The 20,288-nt window shown below is 42.3% G+C and overlaps 1 protein-coding gene across 5 annotated transcripts in view; it reads right to left on the bottom strand.

Moving 5' to 3' along the window:
- LOC106612420 (transcription factor Dp-2) overlaps positions 1-19,953 on the bottom strand; it is a 34,596-nt gene extending 14,643 nt beyond the window's left edge. Inside the window, exons 1-8 of one of the 5 annotated variants that reach the window (XM_014213529.3) lie at positions 19,390-19,951; positions 13,512-13,615; positions 12,533-12,621; positions 10,733-10,854; positions 10,449-10,496; positions 6,866-6,898; positions 1,542-1,701; positions 233-379 (exon numbers count right to left, since the gene is read on the bottom strand). In XM_014213529.3, coding sequence (XP_014069004.3) covers positions 233-379; positions 1,542-1,701; positions 6,866-6,898; positions 10,449-10,496; positions 10,733-10,854; positions 12,533-12,604 — 582 coding nt within the window. In that variant the 5' untranslated portion in view covers positions 12,605-12,621; positions 13,512-13,615; positions 19,390-19,951. Of the gene's footprint in view, positions 1-232; positions 380-1,541; positions 1,702-6,865; positions 6,899-10,448; positions 10,497-10,732; positions 10,855-12,532; positions 12,622-13,511; positions 13,616-19,389 lie in introns of all 5 variants that reach the window. The other 4 variants (XM_014213527.3, XM_045724310.2, XM_014213528.3 and 1 more) reach the window with 4 other exon arrangements.
- Between the last annotated feature and the right edge of the window lie 335 nt (positions 19,954-20,288).

The raw sequence follows: 20,288 nt of genomic DNA, 5'->3' as shown, positions 1-20,288 counted from the left end.
ACATTAATTTAATCACTCTAGAAGATAACTGAAATGGTCTTTCATTTTCCTTCCCCTTCCCTTTGTCTGTGCTCCCTTCACCCCATTTATTTCTCTCCGTCTGCCTGTCCCTCTTTTCCCGAGAGGTGACAGTGACAGATATCATGTAGTGGCTGTCCAGGCTCACTTTCAGCTCCCAGAGAGCTCTGCTGGTTTAAAGTGTGTGTGTGTGTGTGTGTGTGTGTGAGATCACCTCCAGTTTTTGACACTCCTGGGCTGAGTTGGTGGGCAAGCCGATCCAGCGGATCTCCTTCTTCTCCTTGGAGATGATGTTCATAGCCATCAGCACGTTGAGAGCGTCATACACACGCCTGCGGATGTTCTTCTGGTCATACACCTGCTGGGGAGGGAGAGGGATAGAGTGAGGAAAGAGAAAGGAAGCGAGTAAAGAAAAGAGATGACATAAGAGAAGAGCAAGGAAACATAATAGCAGAGAAGAGGTTATGATTCTTAGCTTGTCTTGGGAGGGTGAAGGGGCATCTCATTAGTAACTGTCAGGACTACCCGCTACCTGGCCAGGACTACCCGCTACCCCTCCTGCGGCGCACTAACTGCTAGCCCTCATGGTTAATCTGTTTTTAATGAATGATACTGTAACATTCCACAGGAAGTAAGCAGATTAGGTCTGGGGCCAAGCTATTTTTAAGGGGCCGTGTCATTATTAATACCGGAAAGTATTCAGCGGTTGGCCTCCTCCCCACTATTAAAACAGCCTAACTTTCAGTTGGACTTCTCCAATTCAATGCTTTGGGACGCAAGGGAACCGTTTGCAACATAAACAACATTCCATAGTCTATACGAGCTCAAATGTGTAATTCATTCATTGCTTATCTTGAACAGTTTATGAATGGAAAAACAAACTTATCTAACATGAACATTTTGCTGGAGAAAAAAAAAATACAGCACCGTTTTGCTGTCTCATGTCAAATTGAACGCATTTTATTTGTATTCGCTTTTATTTATTCAGGGTAGCCCAATTGAGACCAGGATCTCATTCCCAATAGTGCCCTGAGTACAACAATTTTCTCAAAAACATAAAGAAAAATGTACATGAAAAATGTAAGACTAAAAAGAACCAACAGGCTAGAGTTATCCACTAGCCTGATCGGTTTGTTCTTTAGTTATGCATGAAAAAGGACGTTAGAGGCATTGGCTAAAGTATAGTCAGAAATCTGGCCACCTGGCTTGATCCGCTCAACAACCCCCACAATACTTTACCATTCTACTGGCACAATGGGTTAGAGGACCATGGTGCTGGCAACACCAGGGTTGTGTTCATTAGGGCACGCAATGGAAAATATAACTGAAGCCAAGCACCGTTTCTCATTGCACAAGTCCAGGTAGTCCCTCCCCATTTCCTTGTTTGGTGCCTAATGAACACAAACCAGGGTTGTGTGTTTGATTCCTGCATGGGCCACATATACTGAATATGTGTTACTGTCAACCGTAAGTGGTTTTGGATGAAAGCGTCTGCTAAATTACCATGTTATTTACGGACTCACCGAGTCTGTGGCCATGACGGTGGTGGAGTGGGTGAACTCGGCCACCAGTTCGTCGGCCACCTCGTTGTAGGACGTGGTGCCTTTCTTCTGCACCTTCTCACACACCTTCATGGAGAAATGCCTCAGGCCCTTCCCGTTCTTATCGCCCTTCAGTCGCTTGCTTTGGTGGAGAGATCACAAAGAAGCAACCGACACATTAATGACCAGACGGTCACAACATCTAGGACTAGCTGTTACACAAATTAAATTGTTTATTTGTCACATGCACAGGATACAGTAGGTGTAAACAGTACAGTGAAATGCTTACAAAAGATGACGGCACACACAACTTGCGCAAACACACACGCCACACCTCCAACTCCACACTTACTTGTCAAATCTCACCTCACACACAAACAATATAACACTCAATGGACTCAGTGGATCAGACAATACAATGTATACAATAATTCCATACTAATGTAAAACGATGAGTTTCTCTCCAACACTTTCACAAGCAGAAGCACACTTGTGAAAACCATGACACATTAACATAAGCATGATGGAGCTTGGCATGCATGTGAAGACCATAGTGCACGCTTTGACAATATCACGTGACATGCGCTCATTAGACGCACTGCTCGTTGATGCTTCAAATTAGTGTATGGCTGTATACTCAGCACACATGCAGCGCAATTTTGTCAGTGTAATCATATTTAAAGTGGATTTAGTGTATTTAAAGTGTATTTAAAACAATGCTGAAGGGTAATAGCACTATTGGAAATAGACAATAGTAATGGCTTGCGTTCCAAATGGCATCCTATTCCCTATATAGTGCACTACCCCATGAGGATCAAAAGTAGTGCACTATTCAGGGAACATGGTGCCATTTGGGACAGATCCATGGTTGTGGTTGGAGCAGCATTTTCTACCCCTACACTCCTAAAGAATTGACTTGGGTTGCATCGAGAACCCCCACCCCAGACATATTTTTTTTTATCCTTCCATGAGACATTGACATCAAATGAGTGCAGCTTTGAAGGCTGACTCAATTCTTGAAAATGTGTGTGTGTGTGTGTGTGTGTGTGTGTGTGTCTCTCTCTCTGGGAGTACCAGTACAGAGTCAATGTCTGGGGACACCGGTTAGTCGAGGTAATATGTACAGTTGAGGTTGGAAGTTTACATACACCTTAGCCAAATACATGTAAACTCAGTTTCACAATTCTTGACATTTAATCCAAGTAAAAATTCCCTGTCTTAGGTCAGTTAATAGTAGAGAGAATGATATATTTCAGCTTTTATTTCTTTCATCACATTCCCAGTGGGTCAGAAGTTTACATACACTCAAAGGATCTCTGCTGTAACGTGACATTTTCTAACGCTCCCATAGGCTCTCAGAAGGCGCCAGAACGTTGAATGATGACTTTGCAGGCCATGGCTGAAAAACAGTAGCGGGCGTGCGCCACGGGATTCCACTGGCTGTTGACTAGGGTGGGACGCAAACGTCCCACCTAGCCCAGAGAGGTTAATGCATTTGAGACAAATGTACTTTTAACAAGGCATACCTGTTAAATGAAATGCATTCCAGGTGACAACCAAATGAAGCTGGTTGAGAGAATGCCAAGAGTGTGCAAACCATTGAAGAAACTCAAATATATTTTGATTTAACCTCTCTAGGGTAGGTGGCACCAAATCGTCCCACCTACGTAACAGCCAGTGGAATCCCGTGGCGCGTTATTCAAATACCTCAGAAATGCTATTACTTCAATTTCTCAAACATATGGCTATTTTACACCATTTTAAAGACAAGACTCTCGTTAATCTAACCACACTGTCCGATTTCAAAAAGGCTTTACAACGAAAGCAAAACATTAGATTATGTCAGCAGAGTACCCAGCCAGAAATAATCAGACACCCATTTTTCAAGCTAGCATATAATGTCACATAAACCCAAACCACAGCTAAATGTAGCACTAACCTTTGATGATCTTCATCAGATGACAACCCTAGGACATTATGTTATACAATACATGCATGTTTTGTTCAATCAAGTTCATATTTATATCAAAAAACAGCTTTTTACATTAGCATGTGACTAGCATGTGACTAGCATTCCCACCGAACACTGCCAGTGAATTTACTAAATTACTCACGATAAACGTTCACAAAAAGCATAACAATTATTTTAAGAATTATAGATACAGAACTCCTCTATGCACTCGATATGTCCGATTTTAAAATAGCTTTTCGGTGAAAGCACATTTTGCAATATTCTCAGTAGATAGCCCGGCATCACAGGGCTAGCTATTTAGACACCCAGCAAGTTTAGCACTCACCAAAGTCAGATTTACTATAAGAAAAATGTTATTAGCTTTGCTGTCTTCGTCAGAATGCACTCCCAGGACTTCTACTTCAATAACAAATGTTGGTTTGGTCCCAAATAATCCATCGTTATATCCAAATAGCGGCGTTTTGTTCGTGCGTTCAAGACACTATCCGAAAGGGTAAATAAGGGTGACGAGCATGGCGCAATTCGTGACAAAAAAATTCTAAATATTCCATTACCGTACTTCGAAGCATGTCAACCGCTGTTTAAAATCAATTTTTATGCCATTTCTCATAAAAAAGCCATAATATTCCGACCGGGAATCTGCGTTTAGGTAAACAGACGAAAGAAAATAAAGCATGGGGTCGACTCGGGCACGCGCCTAAGCCCATAGTACTCTGATCGGCCACTTGCCAAAAGCGATAATGTGTTTCAGCCAGGGGCTGCCTCGATATCGTTCAGCTTTTTCCCGGGCTCTGAGAGCCTATGGGAGCCGTAGGAAGTGTCACGTTATAGCAAAGATCCTCAGTCTTCAATAAAAAGAGCCAAGATGAAACACAACTTGTCAGACAGGCCACTTCCTGCATGGAATCTTCTCAGGTTTTGGCCTGCCATATGAGTTCTGTTATACTCACAGACACCATTCAAACAGTTTTAGAAACTTTAGGGTGTTTTCTATCCAAAGCCAATAATTATATGCATATTCTAGTTACTGGGCAGGAGTAGTAACCAGATTAAATCGGGTACGTTTTTTATCCGGCCGTGTCAATACTGCCCCCTAGCCCTAACAGGTTAACCTGTCTGGGCTAGGGGGCAGTATTTTCACGGCAAGATGAAAAACGTACCCAATTTAAACAGGTTACTATTCTGGCCCAGAAACTAGAATATGCATATTATTAGTAGATTCGGATAGAAAACACTTTAAAGTTTCTAAAACTGTTTGAATGGTGTCTGTGAGTATAACAGAACTCCTATGGAAGGCAAAAACCTGAGAAAAATTCAAGCAGGAAGTGGAAAGTCTGAGAATTGTAGTTCTTTTGATTCTCTATCGAAACTACAGTGTCTGTGGGGGACGTTGCACTTCCTAAGGCTTCCATTGGCTGTCTAAAGCCTTCAGAAAGTGGTTTGAGCCTTCTCCCGTCACTGGGCAGAGTATAGGAGCTCATTCACTGAGTGGTCTGCCTGGCAACAAAGGGATTGGATATGCGCGGTCACGCCGTTCCTTCTTTTTCTTCTTGAATGAATATGCTATTGTCCGGTTGGAATATTATCACAATTTTACGTTAAAAATAACAAAGATTGATTTTAAACAGCGCTTGACATGCTTCTAAGTACGGTAATGGAACATTGACTTTGTCTCTCGTTCCGCGCTCACACGTTATGCCTTTGGATAAGTGATCTGTACGCACGAACAAAAGGGAGGTATTTTACATAAATATGGATTATTTCAAACAAAAACAACATTTCTTGTGGAAGTAGCAGTCCTGGGAGTGCATTCTGACGAAGATCAGCAAAGGTAAGAGAATATTTCTAATACTAATTCTGAGTTTAGGTTGCCCCGAACTTGGCGGGTGTCTGAATAGCTTGCCGTGATGGCTGAGCTATGTACTCAGAATATTGAAAAATGTGCTTTCTCCATAAAGCTATTTTAAAATCTGACACAGCAGTTGCATCCAGGGGTAGTGAATCTATAATTCTTAAAATAATTATATATTTTGTCAACGTTTATGATTAGTATTTTTGTAAATTGATGTGCACATTCACCGGACGTTTTGGTGGGAATACATTTTCTGAACATCACGCGCCAAAGTAAAATGCTGTTTTTGGATATAATTATGAACTTTATCGAACAAAACATACATGTATTGTGTAACATGATGTCCTAGGAGTGTCATCTGATGAAGATCGTCAAAGGTTAGTGCTTCATTTAGCTGTGTTTTGGGTTTTATTGACACATGTCCTTGCTTGGAAAATGGCTGTGTGGTTATTTTTGTCTATGTAAAGCCTTTTTGAAATTGGATAATATGGTTAGATTAACGAGAAGTTTATCTTTAAAATGGTATAAAATAGTTGTATGTTTGAGAAAGTTGAATTATGACATTTTGTTGTTTTTGAATTTTCCGCCCTGATATTTCACTGGCTGTGTCCCGCAGGTGGGGCGCTAGCCCATAGAAGTTAAAAGAACATTTGTTACTACATGATTCCATTTGTGTTATTTCATAGTTTTGATGTCTTCACTATTATTTGACAATGTAGAAAATAGTAAAAATAAAGAAAAACCCTGAAATGAGTAGTTGTGTCCAGAATTTTGACTGGTACTGTACATACTACACATGTACAGACAGACATACAGTATCTACACAGCCTCTGATGGTTACATAATCTGCTCACCTGAACACACACAAAAAACCTGCAGTCACTAGTGAATAGGCAGTCATGGTCGCTACTTCTACAAATCTACTGTGGATTTGTACTGTACTGTGAGAGCGCGCGAGAGAAAGAAAAAAAACGAGTTCTGTTTTGTGGGCAATATGTAGAATGTTCCAGAATACATGTACTGTACTTGGAACCCATGACATTGGTATGTTTGGAAAGTTGGACTGAAATTGTTTGGTTGGATATATCCAGATTAGATCAGACTATCTGCGGTACGATTCCAACGAATACATTTCCCTGGTCTTTTTGGTTTCTTTTATTTTTGTTACGAGAGAAAAAGAGACAGCACGGGAGAAGAGATGGGACACTGAAATATAAATAGTATCCAGAGGAGATGACAGAAAGGGAACAGGGAGAGAGGGAACGAGAGAGAGAGAGCGAGCCAGTGCTCTGCTGTAGTGAGTCAGCAGTTGTGTGATCTTTCGGGGGGGAGGGGGGGGGGGGGGGGGGTCAGACACATGCATTCTGGACTAACAAAAAAATGCCAGACTGCAGCTGAGCTCTTGAGCAGCCCCCCCCCCCCCCCCTTACTACAAATGCACCGTTTCACTTCCATCTACATTCTGCTGAGCCGGGCAGTTACCTGGCTGAAGAGTCTCCTGAGCACAGCCCATCCCTGCAACACAGACAGAGAAATCGTTAGTTTGAAGTGAGTGTGTGAACTGTTTAAGATTAATTCAATATACAAGACCATGTTACTGCGTATGTGTCAGTAGTCAGTCCTCCTAGATTACAACTAATTCCATTGCCTAATGAACTGGTTTGCTTTGGAACTAATGAGACACTTCAGCTCAATGAGATGCTGTGAGAGAATGACAAAGCATCTCTGACTCCGTTTCTCTCGCCCTCTGTATCTCCCTCTTTCGCCAATTCTCCTACCTCTCTATCCCACTTTCTAATGCCATCTCACTCTATCTGCGACTTGTTTGACTGGATAATCTTCTTCCGGCAGGAAGATTTCATCATAATGACGAAGTGAAAACATGTTTAGAAATATTAGCGAATGCATTTTTTTTATTTTTATGGAAATATAAGTATTCATACTCAGTACTTCATTGAAGCACCTTTGGCAGTGATTACTGCGTCAAGTCTTCTTGGGCATGAAGCCACAAGCTTGGCACACCTGTATTTAAGGAGTTTCTCCCATTCTTCTCCACAGATCCTCTCAAGCTCTGTCAGGTTGGATAGGGAGCGTCAATGCACAACTATTTTCAGGTCTCTCCAGAGATGTTCGATCGGGTTCAAGTCCGGGCTCTGGCTGGGCCACTCAAGGACATTCAAAGCCACTCCTGGGGCAGCAGGTAGCCTAGTGGTTAGAGCGTTGGACTAGTAACCAAAAGGTTGCAAGATCGAATCCCTGAGCTGACAAGGTAAGAATCTGTCATTCTGCCCCTGAACAAGGCAGTTAACCCAGTGTTCCTAGGCCGTCATTGAAAATAAGAACTTGTTCTTAACTTCTTATGGCTGGGGGCAGTATTGAGTAGCTTGGATGAATAGCGTGCCCAGAGTAAACTGCCTGCTACTCAGGCCCAGAAGCTAAGATATGCATATTATTAGTAGATTTGGATAGAAAACACCCTAAAGTTTCTAAAACTGTTTGAATGGTGTCTGTGAGTATAACAGAACTCATATGGCAGGCAAAAACCTGAGAAAAAGATCCAGCCAGGAAGTGGGAAATCTGAGGTTTGTAGGTTTTCAAGTCTTTGCCTATCCAATATACAGTGTCTGTGGGGTCATATTGCACTTCCTAAGGCTTCCACTAGATGTCAACAGTCTTTAGAACCTTGTTTCAGGCTTCTACTGTGAAGGGGGAGAGAATAAGAGCTTTTGGAATCAGGTGTCTGGCAGAATGTCATGAGCTCAGTCAGGCGCACACACGTGAGAGTTAGCTGCATTCCTTTTCCTTTCTAAAGACAAAGAAATTCTCCGGTTGGAATATTATTGCAGATTTATGATAAAAACATCCTAAAGATTGATTCTATACATCGTTTGACATGTTTCTACGAACTGTAATGGAACTTTTTGACTTTGTCTGGCCTGCGCCTCGTGAATTTGGATTTGTGAACTAAACGCGCAAACAAAAAGGAGGTATTTGGACATAAATGGACTTTATCGAACAAAACAGACATTTATTGTGGAACTGGGATTCGTGGGAGTGCATTCCGATGAAGATCATCAAAGGTAAGTGAATATTAATAATGCTATTTCTGACTTCTGTTGATTCCACAACATGGCGGGTATCTGTATGGCTTGTTTTGGTGGCTGAGCGCTGTACTTAGATTGCATAGTGTGCTTTTTCCGTAAAGCTTTTTTGAAATCTGACACAGCGGTTGCATTAAGGAGAAGTATATCTTTAATTCCATGCATAACACTTGTATTTCATCAACATTTATGATGAGTATTTCTGTAATTTGATGTGGCTCTCTGCACTTTCACCGGATGTTTGAGACAATGCATTTCTGAACATAATGCGCCAATGTTAACAGCTTTTGGATATAAATATGAACTTTATCGAACAAAACATACATGTATTGTTTAACATGAAGTCCTATCAGTGCCATCTGATGAAGATCAAAGGTTAGTGATTAATTTTCTCTATTTCTGCTTTTTGTGACTCCTCTCTTTGGCTGGAAAAATGGCTGTGTTTTTCTGTGACTTGGCGCTGACCTAACATAATCGCAAGGTATGCTTTCATCGTAAAGCCTTTTCGAAATCGGACACTGTGGTGGGATTAACAACAAGTTTAGCTTTAAAATGGTGCATAATACTTGTATGTTTGAGGAATTTTAATTATGAGATCTGTTTGAATTTGGCGCACTGCAATTTCACTGTCTGTTGTCAAGTCGATCCCAGTAACGGGATTTCAACAGTAAGAAGTTAACTGACTTGCCTAGTTAAATAAAGGTAAAATAAAAAAATGAACTCCTGCGTCGTTTTGGCTGTGTGCTTAGGGTTGTTGTCCTGTTGGAAGATAAACATTTGGCCCAGTCTGAGGTCCTGAGCACTCTGGAGCAGATTTTCATCAAGGATCTCTGTACTTTTCTCAGTTCATCTTTCCCTCGATCCTGACCAGTCTCCTAGTACCTGCCGCTGAATAACATCCCTACAGCATAATGCTGCCACCACCATGCTTAACCGTAGGGATGGTGCCCCGTTTCCCCCAGATGTGACACTTGGCATTCAGGCCGAAGAGTTCAATCTTGGTTTCATTGACCAGAGAATCTTGTTTCTCATGGTCTGAGAGTCCTGTAGGTGCCTTTTGGCAAACTCAAAGCGGGCTGTTGTGCCTTTTACTGAGAAGTGGCTTTTGTCTGGCCACTCTACCATAAAGGCCTGATTGGTGGAGTGTTGCAGAGATGGTTGTCCTTCTGGAAGGTTTTCCCATCTCCACAGAGGAACTCTGGAGCTCTGTCAGAGTAACCGTCGGGTTCTTGGTCATCTCCCTGACCAAGGCCCTTCTCCCCCGATTGCTCAGTTTGGCCAGAGGCCAGCTCTTGGAAAAGTCTTGGTGGTTTCAAACCTCCCATTTAAGAATGATGGAGGCAACTGTGTTCTTGGGAAGTTTCAATGTTGCAGAATTTTCTTGGTACCCTTCCCCAGATCTGTACCCTGACACAATCCTGTCCCGGAGCTCTAGGGACAATTCCTTCGACCTCGTGGCTTGGTTTTGGCTCTGACATGTACTGTCAAGTGTGGGACCTTAGGTTTGTGCCTTTCCAAATCATTTCCAATCAATTGAATGTACCACAGGTGGACTCCAATCAAGTTGTAGAAACGTTTCAAGGATGATCCATTGAAAACAGGATGAACCTGAGCTCAATTTCGAGTCTCATATCAAAAGGGTCTGAATACTTATGTCAATAAGGTATTTGTTTTTTATAAATTAGCGAACATTTTATTAATTTTTTCGCTTTGTCATTATGGGGTATTGTGTGTAGATTTATTTGTAATCAATTTTCAAATAAGGCTGAAACGTATCAAAATGTGGAAAAAAATCAATGGGTCTGAATACTTACTGAATGCAGTGTATATTATCTGTCAATCCATAGGCTAACTAACAGGCCGCAATAAATACATTAGATTTGAAATCGCTACCTAGCAATCCCTGCTGGGTGTGTGTGTGAATATTAACAACAATAGTAGCCAGAAGAACAGAATCAACCCACCGGTCAGAAAAATATGAGTCAATGAAATCATGCGTTCGCTTCTTGGCCCTGGGAATAAAAAACCAAAAGTGATGTTAGCTAATAAAAAATAAATACAGTGGATGCTACTTAAATTATTTTCATGTTCTGGAAACAGATCAAAGAAAATACCTCTTTACAACAATGATAATGTGCAACAAAACAGCAGTGGTGTGTGTGTACTCGAGCAAACAATGCAGTTGTGTGTGCGTGTGAGAAAATGTGTATGTACTTGAGCAAACGGAAAAACGTGTGTACCAGCTCACCCTGGGGTCCACTTGTTGGCATCCTGGTTGTGTCCCTGGTCAACCATAGTGGGCGTGTGTGTGCAGGGGGTACCTATGAGGACATTCCCTGTGTGCGAAACTCTCTCTGCTGTGCTGATGATCTACACAGAAAATAAATAATAAACAGAGGGGGTGCATCAGATCGCAGGCGCATATTCATTTGGGCACATCGTAGCAAAATGTTTAGCAATGGACATGATTGAACAGTTGCAAGGATGTCAGGTGATTCGAAGAATATTGGTAGCCAGGGTGCTGTTCATTACGCAGCAAATCGAGAAAAAGGAAAGGGCAACCAGGACTCATCCAATATGAAGAGCTCATTTTCGTTTTCAGTTTCAAAACATATTCCGTTTGACGCCCTAATGAACACTATCCAGGTGAGTCATTGAGAACAGATTCTGTGCCAAGAAGTGGGCGATTCTCTGTATGGTGACTGAGCACGGAGCAGGATCAGGTTGGGTGTAATATTTCCTACTATGCAGAAGTGTCTCGAAGCCGGAGCCGAACAAAAGAGACGAGGCGAGATCAGCTGGATGCAGCAGAGTGCTAATAAATACCCCCAGCTAATTATAGCAAGCTAGTCACAGTCTGTAGCCCCCCCACACAACGTTTCTTCTTTTCCTCCCAGCCAGCCCTTTCTTTTACACTTCACCACACTGGCTGCCACAGATGCAGGAGGATAGGAGACCTGGGGTGTATTCATCAACACCCAACGTAGCAAAACACTTTGCAATGGAAAACGTTTTGAAGTGAAAACGAGAATTTGATATTGGACAAATTCAGACATTCGGCACGAATGTTTTTCTTTGGTACCTGGGGAATACACCTCTGATCATCGACTCAACACTTAACTACGAAGAAAAAAAGTATCCCAACAGAGGGCTTTCATGAAGAAAGAAATCTGCAGCAGTGGCTCAATTTCCATGAACTTAAAATTATAGCCGGTTAAGAAAAAAGCCAATTTACTAGTCAAGGCTCAACTCACACTTACAGTGCATTCGGAAAGTATTCAGACCCCTTGACTTAAATATTTAGTTGTATTATTTTTTTGTTCATTTTTACCCCTTTTTCTCCCCAATAGCATGATATCCAATTGGTAGTTAGTCTTGTCTCATCGCTGCAACTCCCGTACGGACTCGTGAGAGGCGAAGGTCTAGAGTCATGTGTCCTCCAAAACACGACCCAGCCAAGCTGCACTGCGATACAGCACTACAGGGAGACAGGACGGACAGCTGATCGTCCTCGCAGTGGCAGACCACGTGTAACACATGCACAGGATCGGTACATCCGAACATCACACCTGCGGGACAGGTACAGGATGGCAACAACAACTGCCCAAGTTACACCAGGAACGCACAATCCCTCCATCGGTGCTCAGACTGTCCGCAATAGGCTGAGAGAGGCTGGACTGAGGGCTTGTTTTAAGGCAGGTCCTCACCAGACATCACCAGCAACAACGTCGCCTACGGGCACAAACCCACCTTTGATGGACCAGAATGGACTGGGAAAAAGTGCTCTTCAATCACGAATATATTTTGATTTGTTTAACACTTTCTTTTTTGGTTACTACATGATTCCATTTGTGTTATTTCATAGTTTTGATGTCTTCACAACTATTCAACAATGTAGAAAATAGTAAAAATAAAGAAAAACCCTGGAATGAGTAGGTGTGTCCAAACTTTTGACTGTGTAGGCTGGGTATACTTAAAGCACTGAGACAAAAAAAAAAAAAAAAAAGGGGCTTTATAAAATAGATTTGATTTAATACATAACACTCACCATCTGGGTCCTCACATTGGCATTGACTGCTCCTAGTGTGATATTTGTTACTGGGCTGTAGTCAGACGGCATCACAAGTGATATATTGCCTGAAAAACAGGGTAAAGGGAAAAACTTTTTGAAATGTTCCTCATTGGGCAAAAAATAGCCGATGTCTGCCTACACAAATGTATATTTTTCCAATTGGTTTAGTCAGGTTTTAACGAAGAATAATTTTTTTATGCCTGGGTTGTGGGTTCCATTCCCGCTGAGGGCACCCATACAAAAAATGTATGCATTAACAACTAAGTTGCTTTGGATAAAAGCATCACTATATTATTTTATCGATATCAGCAAGGCATATGTGACATTGGTGTCCTTCCTGTTAACCTACAACATGTAAAAACCCACATATAAGACTGTTCCTGCATGCACAAAACTTTGGTTTTGTACACCAGCTTCAAACTGCTGAAAATACAATATCTTTGGTTATGGACAAGAAGTTTCACAGAAGTTTAGACGGTACAATGATTCTCTACACTACACTTAATTGTCGATTTCTGCATAATGTATCTTTAATTAGCCACTGATGGGCCTTTGTGGATGGTTGCCACTTTCCATTGCAATTAAATTCAAAAATGGTTTAGTAGGTTTCATTCACACCTGGCCCAATGGTCTTGAAAGTCAGAGCCGTGGAAGTGAACAGAAGAGTGAACATTCACACAGTTGTTAAATGTTCCTAACCACGTGACCTGATCGGCAAATGTAGCTTTTTTTCTCCCCATAGGACAGTGATTTAAATTAACATGTTAATAACTTGGAGCGTGACATACACTGCTTTTAACATTGTTACATTGCAGCCTTATTCTAAAATTGATTAAATAAAACATTTCTCATCAATATACAGACACACACACAATATCCCATAATGACAAAGCGAACAGGTTAGACATTTTAGCAAAATTATTAAAAAAATTAAAAACAGAAATACCTGATTTACCTAAGTATCCAGACACTTTGCTATGAGATTCGAAATTGAGCTCAGGTGCATCCTGTTTCCATTGATGGTCCTTGAGATGTTTCTACAACTTGATTGAAGTCCACCTGTGGTAAAATCAATTGATTGGACATGATTTGGAAAGGCACACACCTGTCCATATAAGGTCCCACATGAAGTTGAAGGAATTGTCTGTAGAGCTCCGAGACAGGATTGTGTCGAGGCACAGATCTAGGGAAAGGTACCAAAACATTTCTGCAGCATTGAAGGTTGCCAAGAACACAGTGGCCTCCATCATTCTTAAACGGTAGAAGTTTGGAACCACCAAGACTCTTCCTAGAGCTGGCCACCCAGCCAAACAGGCCTTGGTCTGGGAGGTGACCAAGAACCCAATGGTCACTCTGACAGAGCTCTAGACTTCCTTTGTGGAGATGGGAGAACTTTCCAGAAGGACAACCATCTCTGCAGCACTCCACCAACCAGGCCTTTATGGTAGAGTTGCCAGACAGAAGCCACTTCTCAGTAAAAGGCACGACAGACCGCTTGGAGTTTGCCAAAAGGCACCTACAGCACTCTCAGACCATGAAAAACAAGATTCCCTGGTATGATGAAACCCATATTGAACTCTTTGGCCTGAATCCCAAGCGTCACGTCTGGAGGAAACAGGGCACCATCCCTACGGTGAGGCATGGTGGTGGCAGCATCATGTTGTGGGAATGATTTTCAGCGGCAGGGACTGGGAGACTAGTCAGGATCAAGGGAAAGATGAACAGAGCAAAAAACAGAGCGATCCTTGATGAAAACCTTCTCCAGATTGTTCACCTTCCAACCGGACAACGAACCTAAGCACACAGTCAAGACAATGCAGGAGTGGCTTCAGGACAAGTCTCTGAATGTCCTTGAGTGGCCCAGCCAGAGCCCGGACTTGAACCAGATTCAACATCTCCGGAGAGAGCAGCAACGCTCCCCATCCAACCTGACAGAGCTTGGGAGGATCTGCAGAGAAGAATGTGAGAAACTCCCCAAATACAAATGTGCCAAGCTTGTAGCGTAATACCCAAGAAGACTTGAGGCTGTAATCTCTGCCAAAAGGTGCTTCAACAAAAGTACTGAGTAAAGGGTCTGAATACTAAATGTGTTGTCAGTTTTTGCTTTATACATTTTCAAAAATGTCTAAAAACCTATTTTTGCTTGGTCATTATGAGGTAGTGTGTGTAGATTGATTCAATTGTTTTTTTCCCTCATCAATTTTAAAGTAAGGCTAACGTAATAAAATGTTGAAAGACTCAAGGTGTCTGAATACTTTCCGAATGCGCTGTATATACAAAAGTATGTGGACGCCCCTTCAAATTAGTGGATTCGGCTATTTGAGCCATACCCGCTGTTGACAGATGTATAAAATCGAGCACACAGCCATGCAATCTCCATAGACAGACATTAGCAGTAGAATGAACTCTTCAGTAAGGCCAGTGACTTTCAACATGGCACCGTCATAGAACGCCACCTTTTCAACAAGTCAGTTCGTCAATTTAAATATAATACACAGAAATGTTGTGGGATTACAGTAGATGAAGAATCCATATTTTTTAGATTGATTATTTATTGGTTTATTACGTTAGTATGTTTGTAATAGTGTGTTATGTGAAAATGTGTTCGTATATAAATTGTATTTTAATATTTAAGGACTCTTGGAAGATTAGTCCAAATGGGGACTAAAAGAGATCCAAATAAAATCGGGCTAGAGGTCGACCGATTAATCGGAATGGCCGATTAATTAGGGCCGATTTAAAGTTTTCATAACAATCGGTAATCGGTATTTTTGGCCACCGATTTGCCGTTTTTTTTTTTTTTTTTTACACCTTTATTTAACTAGGCAAGTCAGATTAAAAACACATTCTTATTTACAATGACGGCCTAGAAACGGGGGTTAACTGCCTTGTTCAGGAGGGATTCGTTTTTGCAACCTTCGGTTACCAGTCCAACGCTCTAACCACCTGCCTTACATTGCACTCCACAAGGATTAACAGGCTGACTACCTGTAACGCGAGGGCAGCAAGAAGCAAAGGTAAGTTGCTAGCTAGCATTAGACTTATAAAAAACTATCAATCTTAACATAATCACTAGTTAACTACACATGGTTGATGATATTACTAGTTTAACGTGTCCTGCGTTATATGATCGATGCGGTGCCTGTTAATTCATTGAATCACAGCCTACTTCGACAAACGGGTGTTGATTTAACAAGCGCATTTGCGAAAAAAAGTACTGCCGTTGCACCAATGTACCTAACCATAAACATCAATGCCTAACAGGAATATTTAGACTTAGTCACCCGTTAGATAAAATACGGAACGGTTCCGTGTCACTGAAAGAAAAAAAACTTTTGTTTTCGAGATGATAGTTTCCAGATTCGACCATATTAATGACCCAAGGCTCGTATTTTTGTGCGTTTATTATATTATAATTAAGTCTATGATTTGATAGAGCAATCTGACTGAGCGGTGGTAGGCAGCAGCAGGCTCATAAGCATTCATTCAAACAGCCCTTCGCTGTGCTTCAAGCATTGCGCTGTTTATGACTTCAACCTGGGTGGGTATAATTTGTGGAACGTTACAACAGGAATCTATTCCATAAACTTCGTAAATAACAAGGTTTCCAAAAAACAACGCATACAAAGTTGTATAGCGGCAGAATAAGATACCGGGTAGGGAGTGGTCTATTTCATTGCGTTTTTCACTCATCACGTTTATTCCGAAAAATGTCTGTCCTCATATGTCTGTTTGCCTATGGACAAACATTAAGAATAAGCTACGTGGTGAGTTGATGGCTATTCGGCAGCTAGTTAGCTAGGTTTGTATGCGTTGCTACTTTGTATGCGTTGTTGGTTGGCAACCTTTTACTTTACGTTTTTTGGAACAGATTCCTGTTGGAACGTTCCTCAAATTATACCCACCCCTTCAAGCCTATCAACTCCCAAGATTAGGCTGGTGTAACCGATGTGAAATGGCTAGCTAGTTAGCTGGGTGCACGCTAATAGCGTTTCAAACATCACTCGCTCTGAGACTTGGAGTAGTTTTTTCCCTTCCTCTGCATGGGTAACGCTGCTTCGAGGGTGGCTGTTGTCGATGTGTTCCTGGTTTGAGCCCAGGTAGGAGCGAGGAGAGGGACGGAAGCTATACTGTTACACTGGCAATACTAAAGTGCCTATAAGAACATCCAATAGTCAAAGGTATATGAAATACAAATCGTATAGAGAGAAATAGTCCTATAATAACTACAACCTAAAACATCTTACCTGGGAATATTGAAGACTCATGTTAAAAGGAACCACCAGCTTTCATATGTTCTCATGTTCTGAGCAAGGAACTTCAAGGTTAGCTTTCTTATATGGCACATTGCACTTCTACTTTCTTCTCCAACACTTTGTTTTGCATTATTTAAACCAAATTGAACATGTTTCATTATTTATTTGAGGCTAAATTGATTTTGATGTATTATATTAAGTTAAATAAGTGTTCATTCAGTATTGTTGTAATTGTCATAAAAAAATAAAAATAATAATAATAAAAAATAAAATAAAAAATAAAACATATTCGGCTGATTAATTGGTAATCGGCTTTTTTGGCCCTCCAAAAATCGGTATCGGCATTGAAAAATCATAAATCGGTCGACCTCTACTCGGAGCCCTGGGTCTGACCCCGCCCTGTGCAACTGGGTCCTGGACTTCCTGACGTGCTGAAAAAGCGAGGTAACGACAAATCCACTACGCTGATCCACAGCACGGGGGCCCCACAAGGGTGTGTACGCCGCTCCCTCCTGTACTCCCTGTTCAGTGTTCACCCATGACTGCATGGCCACACACGTCTCTAACACAATCAAGTTTGCAGACGACAACAGTGGTTGGCCTGATTACCAACAATGACAAGAACGCATACAGGGAGAAGGTGAGGGCGCAGGCAGAGTGGTGCGAGGAAAATAACCTCACCCTCAATGTCAACAAAACAAAGGAGCTGATCATGGAGTTCAGGAGAGAGCAGAGGGAGCATGACCCCATCGACGAGGCCGCAGTGGAGGGTGAAAAGCTTCAAGTTCTTCGGTGTGCACATCACTGACAAACTGAAAAGGTCCATCCACACAGATAGTGTGGTGACGAAGGCACAATAGCGCCTCTTCAACCTGCACCATTGAGAGCATCCTGTCGGGCTGTATCACTGCCTGGTACGGCAATTGCACAGTCCGCAACCGCAGGGCACTTCAGAGGGTGGTGCGGTCAGCCCAATGCATCACCGGGGGCACACTGCCTGTCCTCCAGGACATCTACAGCACCAAGTGTCATAGAAAGACCATATACTGGCCATAATGTCTATACACACACACACACACACACACACACACACACACACACACACACACACACACACACACACACACACACACACACACACACACACACACACACACACACACACACACACACACACACACACACCCACACACACACACACACACACACACACACACACACACATACAATATATTTATATTCCGAACTCTGACATTGCTTGTTCTAATATTTCTTAATTCCCTTCTTTGTCTATTCGGATTTGCGTGTACTTTTTCTATTGTTAGATATTACTGCACTGTTGGAGCTAGGAACATAAGCATTTCTCTACACTTGCGATAACATCTGCAAAATATATGTAAGCAACAATAAAATTTGACCACCTGACAAGGAACAACTCTGGGCCCTGGTTATAGGCCATTATATTTGAAACACCCAAGGCCCAGTAGCTTCAACAAGTGAGGTCCAGGATGGAGACGGGCTGGTCCAGTGCCAGGCAGCAGAGTCAGACTGGCTCGGTGGTGCCTTGCGCCTTCAGACCCAACAGAAAGGAGGGCCCCAACCTCTCCCAATCTCAACACTGGAATGTGGCCACCACTCTCTCCTTTAAGGCACAACAATGAGGAAGGGCTGCTTCATTAGAATACAGCTGAGCAGCTGTCGCTCTCCCTCTTTTTGACTCAAAAATATTAGGAACACACACACAGACTAACTAAAAACATGAGTTTTCATGGATTACTTTAAAATGAATAAAAAAAGCAGATTTCAGTGGTGCTAGGAGGGAAACATCAGACTCACGTAGAGTCACTTAGGCCTTCGTATATTATAATGACCTGAAGGTGCTTCCAGGTAGAATCCAAGGTCCATCTAAAAATTTGATGTAGAGGGGAGTTATCTTTGGAACTTGGGCTTGTATCTCAAAAATGCAAAAACACCACTTTCCTGAGGCTTTTTAAATCAATCATCTCATGCTTGCCTTCTTGCTGGTGCACCGTCCCTTCTCGTGCGATACATTACTCAATTGTTTTGGTTATTGGAAAGGGAAAGGGGGATACCTAGTCAGTTGTACAACTGAATGCCTTCAACTGAAATGTGTCTTCCGCATTTAACCCAACCCCTCTGAATCAGAAGTGCGGGGGGCTGCCTTAATCGACATCCACATTTTAATACAACAGAAAACTGCCGTTACAGGTTAATTAATATAAAAACAAAAACGCACACACTTTGTGAAACTACAGTCAAGAAAACCCCAGAGGGCAACAAAACATAAAACATCACATTAAGTGCCCGGTAATCAGAGATTCAGAAACAACCTCAATAAGCGCAATCAAACCTTTAAATTAAGCTATGATACATGAACACATGTTGTTCACTCAGAAAGGAACACAGCCTAACCACATAGGCAGAACTAGCAAACTACATATTTGTGTAAAAGTCCAGACTAACAATTGGGAGAACAGGAGACAAGTGCATTAAGTCACTAAAAGTTGCTAAAAGTCGTCTTGCCATCTATCGTTGGAACCGGCAACTCTTGTTTACCTGTCTCTCTGCAGAAGGGAACCAGCAAGACCTCCATGGCTCCCTCTCCTTTCCTCTCCACTTTTTCTCAGTCCCAGCTAGAGTGTGCCGACCAGTCTTCTCTAACCCCCACAGACATTAAGCTAGCGAGCAACTTCCAGTAGGACAGAGGAGAGGAGAGCAGAGGAGGGAGGTAGTGAGTCTCTTTACTGGCCCAGAACTGCGTCTCGCCCTCCCCTTCCTCTGTTCTTGGCGAGTTTGCTAATCCGCGACACACAACCAATCCCATTACGTCTACACAAGACGTAGAGAGAAGGGAAAAAGGCACATTAATTTACTTGAAGAGCACGTGCCTCTCAGCAGCTCATGTAGCCTGGGATCCAGTGCGCCCCTCATACATGCACTCTCCCTATTTTGTTACCAGCCAATGGAAACTTGAAAGCCCCTGCCAGGCGAGCGCAGAGGAAGTCCACCTGCCTTCCCTCCAGACAATGTGAGAACACCACATTTCACTGAGCGAATGCCTGGCCTGGGAAGACCGCCACCGACACACACCCTCCCCAAAGGCATGACCATCTCCATGTAAAGCTACTCTCTGGTTGACAGGGAGAGGCACTGTGTGGATGGGTGATTGCTTGTTCTAGCCTGCCTGGTCTGGGAAGGGGGTTGTACAGAGAACGCCTCCAGTCAGCACCAGTAGTCTGTTTTGAAGCAAATGTAGGCTAACAAAAAAAGTAGTCTACAAAAAAGGTCACTGTTCAAAAGAATACCTAAACTGAAACCAGGCAAAATGTGGATGCAAATAATAGCCTATGTAGGCTGCACAATATTAAATTCATAGAATTGAATCATACTGTGCACATTTCCAAAGGTATATTTCCACATTTTGGACAATAAAACCCTTCAGTAGCCAATCAGAG

Source organism: Salmo salar, chromosome 09 (assembly GCF_965601325.2).
Source record: "Salmo salar chromosome 09, fSalSal1, whole genome shotgun sequence".
Taxonomy (NCBI): domain Eukaryota; kingdom Metazoa; phylum Chordata; class Actinopteri; order Salmoniformes; family Salmonidae; genus Salmo; species Salmo salar.
Note: the sequence above shows the minus strand (reverse complement) of the source record. Positions and strands in the feature narration are given on the sequence as shown.